This window comes from Scyliorhinus torazame, chromosome 15, assembly GCF_047496885.1.
Source record: "Scyliorhinus torazame isolate Kashiwa2021f chromosome 15, sScyTor2.1, whole genome shotgun sequence".
Taxonomy (NCBI): domain Eukaryota; kingdom Metazoa; phylum Chordata; class Chondrichthyes; order Carcharhiniformes; family Scyliorhinidae; genus Scyliorhinus; species Scyliorhinus torazame.
In genome coordinates, this window is record NC_092721.1 from 4231967 (window position 1) to 4249032 (window position 17066).

General features: G+C 49.2%; 1 protein-coding gene across 2 annotated transcripts in view; it reads right to left on the bottom strand.

Moving 5' to 3' along the window:
- LOC140391480 (uncharacterized) overlaps window positions 1-17066 on the bottom strand; it is a 291717-nt gene that overhangs the window by 13885 nt on the left and 260766 nt on the right. For both annotated transcript variants that reach the window (XM_072475986.1, XM_072475985.1), the window contains 2 exons: window positions 5928-6011; window positions 5654-5780 (listed from right to left, as the gene is read on the bottom strand). In XM_072475986.1, coding sequence (XP_072332087.1) covers window positions 5654-5667 — 14 coding nt within the window. In that variant the 5' untranslated portion in view covers window positions 5668-5780; window positions 5928-6011. The remainder of the gene's footprint in view (window positions 1-5653; window positions 5781-5927; window positions 6012-17066) is intronic.

The window sequence follows — 17066 nt, forward strand, 5'->3', positions numbered from 1 at the left end:
CATGATCCAGACTATCCGCACACCCTACTCAAGAATCATCTTCCACCAATTCCTTCTCTTTGGTGAACACTGATGCAAAGTACACATTTAGCACCTTGTCCATTTCCTCTGGCTCAACATCGATTTCCCCCCCCCCCCACTGTCCTTAAGTGGCGCAATCCTTTCCCTGGCCACCCTCTTGCTTTTTACGTACAAATAAAAAGCTTTGGGATTCACCGTAATCCTCCTTGCCAAGGACTGTCCCCACCATTCTAGACATGCAAAAGCCTCCTTTTTATTTTTGACAAGTTCACAATATCCCTCGTTATCCAAGACTCCCTAAACTTTCCCACACTTATCCTTGTTCTCTCAGGAATGTGACTTTCTTGAATCCTAATCAACTGTCACTTGAAAGACTCCCACATGTCCGATGTTGATTTACCCTCCAACAGCCGCACCCAATCCAAATTCTTCAATTCCTGTCTAATGTTATCGTAATTTGCCTTTCCCCAGTTTAGCACCTACCCACATCCCTATCCATAAGTACCCTAAAACATATGGAATTGTGGTCACTACTCCCAAAATGTTCCCCTACTGAAACCTCAACCACCTGTCCAGGCTCATTCCCCAATACCAGGTCCAGTACGGCCCCTTCCCCAGTTGGACCATCTACATATTGCATCAAGAAGGCTTCCTGGATACACCTTACAAACTCTGCCCCATCCAAGCCCCGAGCACTAAGTGAGTCCCAGTCAATATTGGGGAAGTTAAAATCCCCGACCACAACAACCCTGTTACTTTTCTACCTAGCCCAAACCTCTCTACCGCCCAACATTGTGATTGCCCCCTTCCTGTTCCTGAGCTCTACCCAGATTGTCTCATTGTATGAGCCCTCCGAGGTGTCCTCCCACAATACGGCTGTAATATTTTCCTTAACCAGTTAATGCTACTCCCCCCCCCCCCCCCCTCCTTTTACACCCCCTCTTTCTCTCCTTAAGCATCTACATCCTCCAATGTTCAGCTGCCAATCATGCCCTTCTTTTAACCACGTTTCTGTGATAGCCACAAGGTCGTAGTTCCAAGTACTAATCAGTGCTCTAAGTTCACCTGCCTTGCCCGCTATACTTCTGGCACTGAAACAAATACACTTCAGACCACCATGGGCAGCATGGTAGCATTGTGGATAGCACAATTGCTTCACAGCTCCAGGGTCCCAGGTTCGATTCCGGCTTGGGTCACTGTCTGTGCGGAGTCTGCACATCCTCCCCGCGTATGCGTGGGTTTCCTCCGGGTGCTCCGGTTTCCTCCCACAATCCAAAGATGTGCAGGTTAGGTGGATTGGCCGCGCTAAATTGCCCTTGGTGTCCAAAATTGACCATAGTGTTGGGTGGGGTTGTTGGGTTATGGGGATAGGGTGGAGGTGTGGACCTTGGGTAGGTTGCTCTTTCCAAGAGCCGGTGCAGACTCGATGGGCCGAATGGCCTCCTGCACTGTAAATTCTATGATCTATGACCACAGCGTTTGAGCAGACAGGGTGATGGTGTTCTCTTATTTTTGTTCTCTATTTCTCCTTCAGTTATTACACCTTCTAAGCTAACACTCTGATTCCCACCCCCCTGCCAAACTAGTTTAAATCCTCCTGAGTGACTCTAGCAAACCTCCCAGCCAGGATAGCAGTGCCCCTCCAGTTTAGATGCAACCCGTCCTTGTACAGGTCGCACCTGCCCCAGAAGAGATCCCAATGGTCCAGAAATCTGAAACCCTCCCTCCTACACCACCAGCTTAGCCACGTATTTAGCTGCACTCTCCTCCTATTTCTAGCCTCACTGGTACTTGGCACAGGGAGTAATCCTGAGATTACAACCAAAGAGGTCCTGCTTTTTAGTTTATTGCCTAACTCCCTGAACATCTTCTGCAGGACACATCACTCTTCCTGACCATGTCGTTAGTACCTATGTGTACTACGACGTCAGGCTGTTCGTCCTCTCCCTTCAGGATGCTTTCTGCCTGTTCAGAGACACCCTGGAACCAGGGAGGCAACATGCCATCCTGCGGTCTCTTTCACGTCCATAGAAGCGCCTATCTGTATCCCTAACTACAGAGTCCCCTATAACTATTGCTCTTGTGCTTTTTGTCCCACCCTGCTTAACCACAGAGCCAGCATGGTGCCACTGCTCTGGCTGCTGCTGCTGTTATCCCCTGATAGCCCCCCCCCCCCCACCCCGAACAGTATCCAAAACGGTATACTTGTTAGACAGGGGGACAGCCACAGGGGATTCCTGTGCTGACTGACTGCCTCTTCTATTGGTCATCCATCTATCTGCCTGCACCTTGGGTATCAGCACATCACTAAAACTCCTGTCCATGATGCTTTCCGCCACCTTCATGCTCCTAAGTGCATCCAACTGCCGCTCCAACCTACCCATGCGGTCTGAGGAGCTGCCATTGGGTGCACTTCCTGCAGATGTGGTTGTCCGAGACGCTGGAAGCGTCACTGATTTCTCACGTCTCACAAGTGCAGCACTTAACCCCACTGATCGACATTTCTATCACCAATTAAATTATTTAAGAAAATGTATTTATCTCTCACCTTCACTTATTGCTGCAGATACCCGAGGTAGGTCTTTATATCACTCACCTTCCCAGAATGTTCTCTGGATCTCTGTAGATTACCAGTTACAAAGCGGGAAGAAAGGGGCTGCTTTAGCACAGGGCTAAATCGCTGGCTTTGAAAGCAAGGCAGGCCAGCAGCACGGTTCAATTCCCGTACCAGCTTCCCCGAACAGGTGCCGGAATGTGGTGACTAGGGCTTTTCACAGTAACTTCATTTGAAGCCTACTTGTGACAATAAGCGATTTTCATTTCATTTCATTTTTTCATGTGCCAGATGATGTCCTGTGCTGCAACCATTGAATCTAAGAGATGTTTTCACAAGGAAGGAAAGGGCAGGGGTGACGTGATGGGGTTTGAATGGATAAACATAGAGAAAATATTTTCACTTGAGCAGAGACCGCAAACTTCCGAGCATTAATATATTATAGTCAAATAAAGAACTTAGAAGAAATTTCTTTACTCAAGGTGGTGATAATGTGGAACTTGCTACTACAAGCAGTGGTAAAAATGATTAGCACAGATGCGTTTAAGGGGAAACTAAGCATATGAAGGAGAAAGGAATCAAAGTCTATGCTAATGGGGCGGCACGGTGGCGCAGTGGTTAGCACTGCTGCCTCACGGTGCCGAGGTCCCGGGTTCGATCCCGGCTCTGGGTCACTGTCCGTGTGGAGTTCGCACATTCTCCCCGTGTTTGCGTGGGTTTCGTCCCCACAACCCAAAGATGTGCCGGGTAGGTGGATTGGCCACACTACATTCCCCCTTAATTGGAAAAAAAATGAATTGGATACTCTAAATGTTTTTTTTTTTAAGTATAAGCTGATCATAGAATCTTAGAATTTGCAATGCACAAGGAGGCCATTCGGCCCATCGAGTAATTGTATGAGATGAAGTAGGGTAGGAGGAGGCTTATGTGAAGTATAAACACCAAATAGGTCAGTTAAGGTATTTCTGTGCTGTAAAAGGAAACATAGAAAATAGGAACAGGACTAGGCCATTCGGCCCTTCGATCCTGCTCTGCCATTCATTCTGTTCATGGCTGATCATCCAACTCAGTCCTGCCATCCCAGGAATCAGTCTGGTAAACCTCTGCACTCCTTCAATAATAAGAACATCTTTCCTCAGATAAGGAGACAAAAGCAGCACACAATATTCCAGGTATGGCCTTACCAAGGCCCTGTAAAATTGTAACAACACATCCCTGCTCCTGTACTCTCATCCTCTCTTATGAAGGCCAACATACCGTTTGTTTTCTTTACCACCTGCTGCACCTGCGCGCTTACCTCCAGTGACTGGTGTATGAGGGAACCCAGGTCTCGGTGCACATTCCCCTCTCCTAATTTATAGCCGTTCAGATAATAGTCTGCTTTCCTGTTTTTGCTACCAAGGTGAAAACCTATCATTTATCCACATCATACAGCATTTGCCCAAATCACACTGAAGCATCTCTTCATCCTCACAGCTCACCCTCCCACCCAGCTTTGTGTTATCTGCAAATGTGGAGATATTACATTTAGTTCCCTCATCTAAATCGTAAATATATATTGTGAATAGCTGGTGACCCAGCACCGATCCCTGTGGTACCCCACTGTTACTGCCTTTTGGAAAAAGACACGTTTATTCCTACTCTTTGTTTCCTGTTTTCTATCCATCGCAATAAACTACCCCCAATCCCATGTGCTTTAATTTTATACACTGATCTCTTACGTGGGACGTTGTCGAAAGCTTTCTGAAAGTCCTAATAAACCACATCCACTGGCTCCCCCTCATCAACTCTACTAGTTAAATCCTCGAAGAATTCCAGTAGATTTGTCAAGCATGATTTCCTTTTTGTAAATCCTTTCTGACTGTCTGATCCTGCCACTGTGTCCCAAGTGCTGTGCTATAAAACCTTTGGTAATTGACTCTAGAATTTTCCCCACTACTAATGTCAGGCTGACTGGTCTATAATTCCCTGTTTTCCCTCTATCCCCCTTTTTAAGTAACCCTCCAATTTGTAGGAGAATCTGGGAGATGACCACCAATGCATCCATTATTTCTCGTGCCACTTCTTAAGTACCCTGGGATGTAGATTCTCAGGCTCTGGGGATTTATAGGCTGTCAGTCCCATCAATTTCCCCAACACCATTTTGTTATGAATACTGATTTCCTTCAGTTCCTCTCACTATATGGTTGTTCATCAGTGATCTGAAAATGAGCCTTTACTTTTCACACCGTATATATCAGTGACTTGGTTAAAATAATAGATTTATGTGGATGGCACTGCGTTAGGAGGTATGGTAGGTCATGTAAATGGGTGCAAGGAAGAGAAACTGGGAGTTTATTGTTCCCCACCATTGGTTATTTTAATAGCAAAGTCAGGAGATACTGAAGAGATATTATGCACAACAACTTGCAAAGGAGATTCCACATGTAACACACACCTGGCCTTATTGTTCAGTGTAGGTGGCTGTACGATGGTTAACGTTATCAAGTTTGAGGGTATTTTCACAGCTCAATCTCTTCAAGGGGTGTTGGCAGAGAGCATGCTGGGCTGATACTGGAGCGAAGAGAGAGGTTTACAGCCCCAGAGATGGAGGGTTTAACCCTGGGGTGAGGGGATTCACAATCCTGGAGGGAGTTGAGGAGTATTATCTCGGAGGAAGAGGAATTCGAGAAGACAGTTGCAAAGTAATAATGTTGCTGAACTGGAGGGCCAGGCAAATTCTTTGGGGGCATGGCAGCTGATGGAATTGTACATAATTCAATAAGTAAATCTGCAACATAAAGCTCGTCTCAGCAACAGTGATCATTATACCATCATCCATTATTGTAAAAACCCATCTGGTTCACTCATGTCCTTTAGGGAAGAATATTACCTACCTGGCCTCACCTACATGTGACTCCAGACGCACAGCAATGTGACCGCCTCTTAACTGCTCTGAAATGCCTGAGTAAGCCCATTCAGTTCAAAGGCAATTAGGGATGGGCAACAAATGCTGGTCTTGCCAGAGACTCACATCCATTGATAGAATAAAATAAATATACATTTAAAAAATAAAGCATAGGCTCTGCCTAAACTCACTGTTGATTATCCATGGCAAATGTAGAAAGGACTGTGACTGGAAATATGGGAAATATGATCTCAAAGCCAATGGTCAGAAGGTGGTTCAGAGTATAATTGCTTTCTGGTCTGCAGACATCTTTAGTCCCTGTTTTATTAAAACAAAATTCTAAATGAGTAAAAGGTATCAGATGAATGTCAAAATCTGATCCTTTATGTAGCTCCTAGTTATTAGTGATAGTTAAACTTTGGATACACTAATTGTAATACGTAGTTCATTGACGGACAATCGCACCTTTCCTTTCTTTTAGAAGTCGGCTTCACGCATTCCACTTCTGGTTTGGTTCATTTCGATGTATACTTGTTTGTTCGCCATTTGCTACAACACAAATCACAAGGAGAGCATAAGAATTGAAGAGGCCAGTTTTACAAATTTAATCAATGAGATACTGGCTGGTCTTTTACCCGAAAACTACTCATGATTTATTTGTGTTCAGAAATGTATCAGTTTTTGCCTTTGATATACTCAATAACTGAGCAACTATAGGTTTCTGGGATAGCGAATTCCAGAGATTCACAGTCCTCGGAGTGAAGAAGTTTCTCCGCATCTCAGTCCTAAATGTCCGGCCCCTTACTCTGAAAATTATCCTCTTGTTCTAAACTCTCCATCCAGGAGAAGCAGATTGTTAATATCTATCCTTCAAACCCACAAAGAGTTCTATACTTTTTAATGAGATTAAGCGCTCCCCAATGTTTAACCACACATCAGTCCCTTAGCGCATTAGCAATTAAGATCACAAATCCAAAGGCACAAAATTGCAGTTTTATCTCGCTAAGAGTCAGCCCACGCCCAATTTATTTGGGGGTAAACTGCTCTTGATTTTTCTGTTAGCTGACAGAGACATGAAAGGCAACACTCACTGCCGAATGATCTTCTATACCGATCTGGATATTGGTGAATGTTTTTAAATCTGTTTCTGCAGGGCTAGGACTCCTTTGAAGAGCAGTGAATACTGACGCTGTGACCAGCTCTTCCTATCACATTCTAAGGCCATAAGACATGGGAGCAGACATAGGCCATCAGCCCATTGAGTCTGCTCTGACAATCAATTAGATCATGATTGATTATTCATTTCTTATTGCTACGTTTCCACTAATTAGAAAAAGCAACACCAAAGGTCCTTTACGAAGGGCCAGTGAGCATTTCACAGGTGGAAAGGATCAAGTGAGCTGCGAGAAATAGAACCTAGAACATTACAGCGCAGTACAGGCCCTTCGGCCCTCGATGTTGCGCCGACCTGTGAAACCACTCTAAAGCCCATCTACACTATTCCCTTATCGTCCATATGTCTATCCAATGACCATTTGAATGCCCTTAGTGTTGGCGAGTCCACTACTGTTGCAGGCAGGGCATTCCACGCCCTTACTACTCTCTGAGTAAAGAACCTACCTCTGACATCTGTCTTATCTCTATCTCCCCTCAATTTAAAGCTATGTCCCCTCGTGCTGGACATCACCATCCGAGGAAGAAGGCTCTCACTGTCCACCCTATCCAATCCTCTGATCATCTTGTATGCCTCTATTAAGTCACTTCTTAACCTTCTTCTCTCGAACAAAAACAGCCTCAAGTCCCTCATTCTTTCCTCAAAAGATCTTCCCTCCATACCAGGCAACATCCTGGTAAATCTCCTCTTCGCCTCTTTCGCCTCCTGCACCCCCGGCTCCCCTGCAACCCCAAATATTGCGAGCCCCCAGCCCGGTTTGACCCTGGATCCGACCACCCTCGACAACGTCCTCGCTACGCCCTTCCAAAATTCCTCCAGCGCTGGGCACACCCAGAACATATGGGTGTGGTTTGCTGGGCTCCCAGAGCACCTAGCACACCTGTCCTCGGCCCCCCAAAACCGGCTCATCCTTGTCCCGGTCATGTGTGCCCTGTGCAGCACCTTAAACTGTATGAAGCTGAGCCTCGCGCACGAAGAGGAAGAGTTCACCCTCCCAAGGGCATCTGCCCACGTCCCCTCCTCGATCTCCCCCAACTCCTCCTCCCACTTACCTTTCAGCTCCTCCACCGATGCCTCCTTCTCCTCCTGCATCTCTTGGTATGTTGCCGAGATCTTCCCCTCTCCAACCACCCCCCCCCCCCCCATGGTGCCGGTCCTTGTAGGTGACCCACAGTCGCGCCGGCTGCAGCATGCCAAACTTCACCCCCTTCCTGTGCAGCACCGCCTTCGCCCGATTGTACCCGGCCCTCCTCTTCGCCACCTCCGCGCTCCAGTCCTGATATATTTGAACCTCCGCGTTCTCCCACCTGCGGCTCCTCTCTTTCTTGGCCTACCTGAGCACACACTCCCGCTCAGCGAACCGATGAAACCGCACCAGCACCGCCCGCGGAGGCCCGTTAGCCTTGGGCCTCCTCGCCAGCACTCTATGGGCCCCTTCCAGCTCCAGGGGCCCCTGGAAGGACCCCGCTCCCATCAGCGAGTTTAACATGGTGACCACATAGGGCCCCACGTCCGACCCCTCCAGCCCCTCCGGGAGGCCCAGGATCCGCAGATTCTTCCACCTCGACCGATTCTCCATCTCCTCGAACCGCTCCTGCCATTTCTTGTGGTGCGCCTCGTGCGCCTCCACCTTTACCGCTAGGCCCAAAATCTCGTCCTCGTTATCAGAGATCTTTTGTCGGACCTCACGGATCGCTACCCCCTGGGCCGTCTGGGTCTCCAACAGCTTATCAATAGAAGCCTTCATCGGCTCCAGCAGGTCCGCTTTGAGCTCCCTGAAGCAGCCCTGGATAACCTCCTGCTCCATGCTGCCTGGTCCCCGCCCGCCGCCATCTTGCTCTTCTTCCCTCGCACTTTCTTTGGCTTCACCACCACTTTTTTAGTCGCCCCGCTCCTGGTCCAAGCCATATAATGTCTGGGGAATGCTGCGGTCTTCTTCCCACACCGGGAAATTTTGAAAAAATGCCGTTGGGGGCCCTGAAAAGAGCCCAAAAGTCCGTTCCAAGCGGGAGCTGCCGAACGTGCGACTTAGCTCTGCATAGCCGCAACCGGAAGCCCTGTGATTCAACTACTTTAGCAAACCATGGTTCCCTCGCTCGACCACTTCCACCCTGCCTGACAGGTACATACTTATCAAGGACAAGCAGCAGCTGTTCCTTGAATTAGCTCCACATTTCCATTGTGCCCATCCTGGGCACAGTTATGCTGAATCCTAGCAATAGAGGCCATCATGCCACTTGCATTCCCAGAACTCTACACATATTCTCGTGAAGGTCTGGCCAGTGTCTTATGTAAGTTCAACATAACCACCTTGTTCTTGCATGCTATGCCCCTCTTAATAAAGGCCAGAATACTGTCTGCTTTATCAGCAGCTCTCTCCACCTGCTACCACCTTTAATGACTCGTGTACAGATACAGCAGATCCCTCTCTTTCCTGCACCCCCTCGGGGAGAACAGCCATTTCTATAGAGCCTTTCAAGGCCTCAGAAAATCCCAAAGTTCTTTCCAATCAATATTTTTTCTTTATTCGTTCATGGAACATTGGGGCCACTGGAAAGGCCAGAATTCCTGGTCCGTCCCTAATTGCCACTGAACATAAATGGTTTACAGTTAAGAGTTTGGGGCGTGTATCTGGAATCACATTTCGGCCAAACCAGGTATGAATGGCAGATTCCCTTTTGAAACAATCAATATAGTTTCATTATTGAGACTAGCTCTTAATTCATGATTTGATTAATTGAGTTTAAAATTCCATCTGCTTTGGTGAGTTTGGAATCCACGATTCCAGAGCCTGGGACGCAGCACTCCTGGTCCATTGACATTATCACAACACCACCTTCTCCTTAATTTCACAAACTGAATTTCCCATGATCCGAGACAAAGTGAGAAAGCTTTAAACCTACCTGTTTCTCATTCACCCTTTGTTTCTGTGTTTATGTTTTAAGATTGTTCGATTGAGGCAGCTCCACTGTGACATGCCAAAGTTCTACCGCAGCGATCCACATTCATGATGTCACAGGAGGAGAAATTCTTCCTCGAATGTTTGCTTTCAGCCCCCTGAGGGAGGGGGGTTTAGGGGTGACCTCTGATGTCAGTTATGTTTACAATATCTGTCATTCCTGATGATTAAAGAAGCCCGTGTGTAGAGCTATCGCTACCTCTGCTAGTCAATGGCTACAAGCCTATCGGGGCGAAACAGTGATGCACTTTTGAAAACTCCCGCTCTGAGCTATCTTTGTAAATCGCACATTTTGTTTTCCATCAGAATTCGTAAATACCGCCCAATTCCAAATTCCTTTCTGTGAGAGAAAAAAAATCAAAAGTTACAAACATTATGGACTGGGGTCTCCGCTGCGGTCCGCCCCACTTCCGCTGCGGCCGAGGACGGAGTATTTGGCTGAGCCATTTGCTGGTGGCAGAAGGCTCTACTCATGTTGCTTGTCAATGAATTTCTCATTTCAACCACCCCTCGCTGTCGGGAAACCCATGGATGGCGCGGGGGCGTGCCAGCGAATGGCATCAGAATTCTGCCCCTCATTTCCCCTTGGATTCTTTTGCCAATTTCCTAAAATCTGTCCCTCTGATTACCGACTCTTATGTCACTGGAAACCTTTCCTCCTTATTTACTCTGTTGTGGTAGTCACCACTGATGTATTATACTGTATATATGTATATATATGTGTATATATATGTATATATATATATATATATATATATATCCCTGCCTGCTGGCTCCGCCCAATAGGCGGAGTATAAATATGTGTGCTCTCCGAACAGCAGCCATTTCGTCAGCTGCTGTAGGAGGCCACACATCTCTGTGTAATAAAGCCTCGATTACATTCTACTCTCATCTCGTAATTGATAGTGCATCAATTTATTACACAGAGATTTTTCAGAGATGGATCTCCGCATCAAGCCGGATCGCCTGCAGCCGCATCCTCAAGCAGACAACGCCAAAAAAGACTGAACATTGGCTAGCCTGTTTTGAAGCTTGCATCGGGTCTGTGACAGACCCAATCCCAGAAGCACAGAAGCTCCAGATTCTGTACACGTGGCTGAGCACCAACGTTTTTCCCCTCATCCAGGACGCTCCAACCGACGCAGAAGCCATGGCGCTACTGAAGGAAAATGACGCTCAGCGGACCAACAAAATCTACGCCAGGCATCTCCTATCCACGTGGTGCCAACTTCCCGGTGAGTCTGCGGAAGATTTTGGGCGTGCCCTAGTGAGAGACTGTGACTGTCAGGCCGTTTCAGCCACTGAACACTCGAACCTGCTGATGGGAGATGCGTTCGTTATGGGCAGAGGGTCTGACTACATTCACCAGCGCCTCTTAGAAGGGACCACGCTTGACCTCGCGGCGACCAAAAAACGAGCACTCTCGCCTACGGTCGCATCACACCACGTTCAGGCCTATGCCCCCGACCGCGCGGCCCACCCCACCTGTGCATCGTGGACCCCACCTGTCATAATATCCACGCATGTATATAATGAGATGCAGACAGGCAGTGATTGACACACAGGCTGACCAGTAAGCACACAGCACAGTGCAGCCAATCACCAGCCAGGACACCACCAGTATAAAGCCAGAGGGCACTAGGTTTCCCGCTCTCTCGGGACCCAGCCACTGAGACAGTCAGAGTTATTGAGCTAGCACAGTGCAAACACCATGTGGTAGCTAGAGTCTGGTCAGGCTAGTACAAGGTCTCCAGTCAGTTCAGTATAGTGTCAAACCACAGTTAAATATGTATGTTAGTTCTATCGTTCAATAAAACCGTGTTGGATCATCTACAGTGTTAGAGGTCTGTTTCTCGCATCGCTGCATCAAGTGCAGTCCCCACCGAACCGACCTGCCTAACACAATACCGCCGACGGCCACCCCATCATAAATCCCATCAGCGACAGCCCCCAGCCAACCCCACGCCTGCGCCGCGCGGCAGCCAACCACCCTGGGGGACCCAAATGCTATTTCTGTGGACAGACAAAACACCCCCGGCAGCGCTGCCCGGCGCGGAGCACCCTCTGCAAGGCCTGTGGCAAGAAGGGACATTTCGCTGCAGTGTGCCAGGCCCGCTCAATCGCCGTTATTGTCCCGGCACCCCCCACTTGCGGCCAGTGGGCACTGCCATCTTCCCCTCCTCGGACCGCCTGTGGGCGCCGCCACCTTGCTCTACTCACAACATGTGTGGCCCATGGGCGCCGCCATCTTGCCTCCCCCAGGACACGTGCGGCCCGTGGGCGCCGCCATCTTACCCGCCTCAGGACCCCTGCCTGTCGGGCACCTCATCAGGCCGCTCATCGCCTGCAACCGCCGATGACCAGCCGCGTCTCGCCTCGGTCACGATTGACCAGTCTCGACCGCACAACCTTGCAACCGCTTCGACAAAGCTGAAGGTCGACAGGCACGAGATCTCCTGCCTTCTGGACTCCGGGAGCACTGAGAGCTTCATCCATCCCGATACGGTAAGGCGCTGCTCACTCGCGGTACACCCCGCTAACCAGAGAATCTCCCTGGCCTCTGGATCCCACTCCATGGCGATCCGGGGGTACTGCATCGCCACCCTCACTGTCCAGGGCATGGAGTTCAGCGGCTTCCGCCTCTACATCCTCCCCAACCTCTGCGCTGCCTTGCTACTCGGCCTGGACTTCCAGTGCAACCTCCAGAGCCTGATCCTGAAATTTGGCGGGCCCTTGCCACCCCTTACCGTTTGCGGCCTCGCGACACTTAAGGTCGACCCGCCTTACCTTTTTGCAAACCTAACCCCGGATTGCAAACCCGTCGCCACCAGGAGCAGACGGTACAGCGCCCAGGACAGGACCTTCATCAGGTCTGACGTCCAGCGGCTGCTGCGGGAAGGTATCATCGAGGCCAGCAACAGCCCCTGGGGAGCCCAAGTGATAGTGGTGAAAACCGGGGAGAAAAACAGGATGGTCGTTGACTACGGTCAGACCATCAATCGGTACACGCAGCTCGACGCGTACCCCCTCCCACGCAAATCTGATATGGTCAATCAGATTGCACAATACAGGGTCTTCTCGACAGTGGACCTGAAATCTGCCTCCCACCAGCTCCCCATTCGCAAGGCGGACCTTCCATACACTGCGTTCGAAGTAGACGGCCGCCTTTACCACTTTCTTCGGGTTCCCTTTGGCGTCACCAACGGGGTCTCGGTCTTCCAACGTATGAGAAATGAGCAATTTATGTTGTTTTTACATGAATAACTCTGGTTCACAAATAAGATGTCAACAATAGGGCTTGATGGGAAATAAGATGTCAAGTGGAGTTTTGTGTAAGCTGCAGTGCTCAAGTTGTTGTAACTGTGAGACTGACCTTCGGGAATGAACAGGATGTACAAGAACAGGATGCAGGTGCAGACGGGAGGCCTCATCCTGCATCATTTTTAATTGACGGATCAAGGATGTACCAGGAACTCACAGAAACCACTGTTAGGCGAAGCAAGGGGGAAGCCAAAATGAACATAAGTCCAAATAAGGAATAACCGATAAGGAAGCTGCCAGGAAGGCAGAGAGATTGTATATAAAAAAACCATGCTGTGTAAATTCTGTGTGCCTGCTAAAGTTGACAGGCGGGCACCCGTTCTTGCAAGATCGATTGAATAAAATACATTCTTCAGAATTTGGCTAAGTGTAAATTATTATTAATGTGAGTGGTGTTTCTCACAAACGGGAGATAGACCAAATGGTTGACCGGTGCGGACTGCGGGCCACCTTCCCGTACCTAGATAACGTCACCATCTGCGGCCCACAACCAGCAGGACCACAACGCTAACCTTTCCAATTTCTCCACACCGCCACTCTCCTTAACCTCACGTATAACAAGGAGAAGTGCGTGGGACTGGGTGAGCACAGTAAGAAGTGTTACACCAGGTTAAAGTCCAACAGGTTTGTTTCATTCTAAGTATCATCTTTGACTTTGTCTATGTAAATGTTTCTGGAACCCACCTCTTCATTCATCTGAGGAAGGAGCAGCGCTCCGAAAGCTAGTGATTTGAAAGAAACCTGTTGGACTTTAACCTGGTGTTGTAAGACTCCTTACTGTGCTCACCCCAGTCCAACACCGGCATCTCCACATCATCTCTAATCTGAGGGGGGAGTGGGTGAGGGGGAGTGGGTGAGGGGGAGTGGGTGAGGGGGAGTGGGTGAGGGGAGTGGGTGAGGGGGAGTGGGTGAGGGGGAGTGGGTGAGGGGGAGTGGGTGAGGGGGAGTGGGTGAGGGGGAGGGGGAGTGGGTGAGGGGGAGGGGGAGGGGGAGAGTGGGTGAGGGGGGGAGTGGTGTGAGGGGTGAGGGGAGGGGGTGAGGGTGAGGGGGAGTGGGTGAGGGGAGTGGGGGAGGGGGGGTGAGGGGAGGAGGGGGTGAGGGGGTGAGGGGGCGAGAGGGGGGGAGAGGGGGGGAGAGGGGGGGGAGAGGGGGGGGGGGGAAGAGGGGGGGGGGGAAGAGGGGGGGGGGAAGAGGGGGGGGGGGAGGACGGGGAGCGGGCGAGGACGGGGAGCGGGCGAGGACGGGGGGCGGGCGAGGACGGGGGGCGGGCGAGGGACGGGGGGGCGGGCGAGGACGGGGGGCGGGCCGAGGACGGGGGGCGGGCGAGGACGGAGGGCGGGCGAGGACGGAGGGCGGGCGAGGACGGAGGGCGGGCCGAGGACGGAGGGCGGGTGTCATTCGATCCCTCACTTGATTCTAACAGAAATTTGGATGCTCCGTGTCCGTGACCCACAGAGAAATGGGAAAGTGGAGGAATTGAATCAAATTGATCCCTGGAAGTGTTTTAAAAGCTTCCGTACTAGTGTTCTTGTAGTTTACAGTGGCATGGGGACTTTAAAATGGCCACATATGGTGTGGCACCTCATTGAATGCTTTCTGGAAATCCACGTACAGTACATCTAAATGTTCCCCTTTTATCTATCGCACACGTTATTCCTTCAAACAACTTTAATAACTTAGTTAAACATGATTTCCCTTTAACAGATCAGGCTGATTTTTCCTGATTGCTTCAAATTACCTAACTGCCGAGGTATGACCTGTAATTTTGTTACATGTTCAGTAACCACCAAAGCAGACAATCGCTCCGCGTTAAATGTTGCTTCTTGGAACTCTCCGCTGAATCTTGTCAGGGGGCAGTTTTCAATGCTGGTGAGTCATTGATTGGGGACACCACAGCTTCACTGCAAGACCCCACTTTCTGCACAAACTCCTTGGCCAGTGCAGAAACCGGTGAGGGGTGCCCAACGTTGATATGGCATTTTGAAGCCGGGTTGGGCAGCCTGAGAGATCTGTGATGAGGAAATGGTTTTTGATGGTGGCTGTGGGTTACATTCCTGCCGCCCAGGCTCTCTGCTGTTATTCATTGGAACTGTGGTCTCAGCCGTACAAGCTGGGTGAACAGCATTCGCTGGCACTCTTTATATTTCTCCTTTTAAAATAATTTTTCCAATTAAAGGGCAAATTATCCTGGCCAACCCACCTACCCTGCACATCTTTGTGTTGTGGGGGCGAAACCCATGCAGACACGGGGAGATATGTGCAAACTCCACACGGACAGTGAACCAGAGCGGGGATCGAACCGGGGACCTCGGCGCCGTGTGTGTGAGGGTATGTGTGTGTGTCCTCACACACTGTCTCACAAAACACACCTACACTCATCTTCACACATCCTCACAACATGCATCCTCACACACACACACACACACAGAATCACAGATATATACCATGCGGGAAAAGGCCCCTTCGGCCCATCGAGTCTGCACCACCACATGAAAGGCACCTGATCTGTCAATCCAATCCCCATTTGCCTCGAATGTTATGACGGCCAAGTGCTCATCCAGGTACTTATTAAAGGATGTGAGGCAACCCGCCTCTCTCACCCTCCCAGGCAGTGCGTTCCAGACCCGCCTCTACCGCCCTCGTCCAGGCAGCGCGTTCCAGACCCGCCTCTACCGCCCTCCCAGGCAGCGCGTTCCAGACCCGCCTCTACCGCCCTCCCAGGCAGCGCGTTCCCAGACCCGCCTCTACCACCCTCCCAGGCAGTGCGTTCCAGACCCGCCTCTACCGCCCTCCCAGGCAGCGCGTTCCAGACCCCCCCCCCCACCCTCTGGGTAAAAAGTGTTTCCTCAAATCCCCCCTAAACCTCCATCCCTCGCCTGAACTTGTGTCCCCCTCGTGACTGACTGTAGAAGTCAACTATTTCCTAATACACCTTGATGGTAAAAAGATAGCTATTTAGGATAAATATTAAGCCCCAGTTTTACTCATTTTATATTAAGGATTTCAAACACTCTCATAACCTCAGGTCATCTCAAAACACACCGCTTACAAAACAGTACAACACAGCATAATTCACTTTACTAAGTTCTATTATTCTAGCAAGACAGTACAACATAAAAATAACAGAAACACAAAAGAACCTGATACATGCAAAAGTGGGAGAGATTACAACAAACACTTTGACTGAACTAATGAATACATTTTCAAGACAGTGTCCAAGGACAGGGCAGGCTCCATAGCAACAGCATAGCAACGGCACGGTAACGTGAAGGCTCTATTGTTATAACAGCTAAGTCAGCAAGAGACCAGTTCAAGCTGGTTGCGATAACAGCACAGTATTGCATTCCTTAACGTATACAAGTATGCAGACCCGAAACAATTAAAACTAATGTTGCACATACAAGACAGACAGCTAACCGTCAAATCAAACTCATTTGATTCTAACCCAAACCAATTAGGATTACATAGGGGTGTAGATAGATGGCTAAAGACTGATATATGATTTAGTATAACCGTGTGGGTCCGTACGGCCATTTTTATCCGGATCATTTTATACTTTGATCTAAACTATTCTCTATCTCTATACTTTCACTTTTCCACTTTAACTCGTGAAGTAAATGCAAGCTGTTTGCCCTAAGCAAGAAACTATCTCTGTATTATTTTAAAAGTTAAATTGTGTACAAGTTGCTTCCCTTTAAGTCCTTTTTGCTAGCCGGACTTATTAGAGAATAAGAGTTAAGTGACTCTCAATTGTAATCAAATAGAGGCAATAAACGATTCTTGTTTGCACCCGAGAAATTTTAACTCCAATTTCTACTGTGTTTTAGTGTTCGCAAGTGCCACTAAATCCACATGGTAGGTCTCTTACACTGACCCTTCAACTCCGGGGAACAGCTGCTCCCTATCCACCCTGTCTATGCCCCTCATAATCTTGTCCACCTCGATCAGGTCGTCCCTCAGTCTTCTCTGCTCCAGCGAAAACAACACAAGCCTAGCCAATCTCTCTTTATAACTTAATGTTCCACCCCAGGCAACATCCTGGTGAATCTCCTCTGCTCCCCCTCCAGTGCAATCACATCCTTCCTATAATGTGGTGACCAGAATTACACACAGTACTCCAGCTGTGGCCTCACCAAAGTTCTATACAACT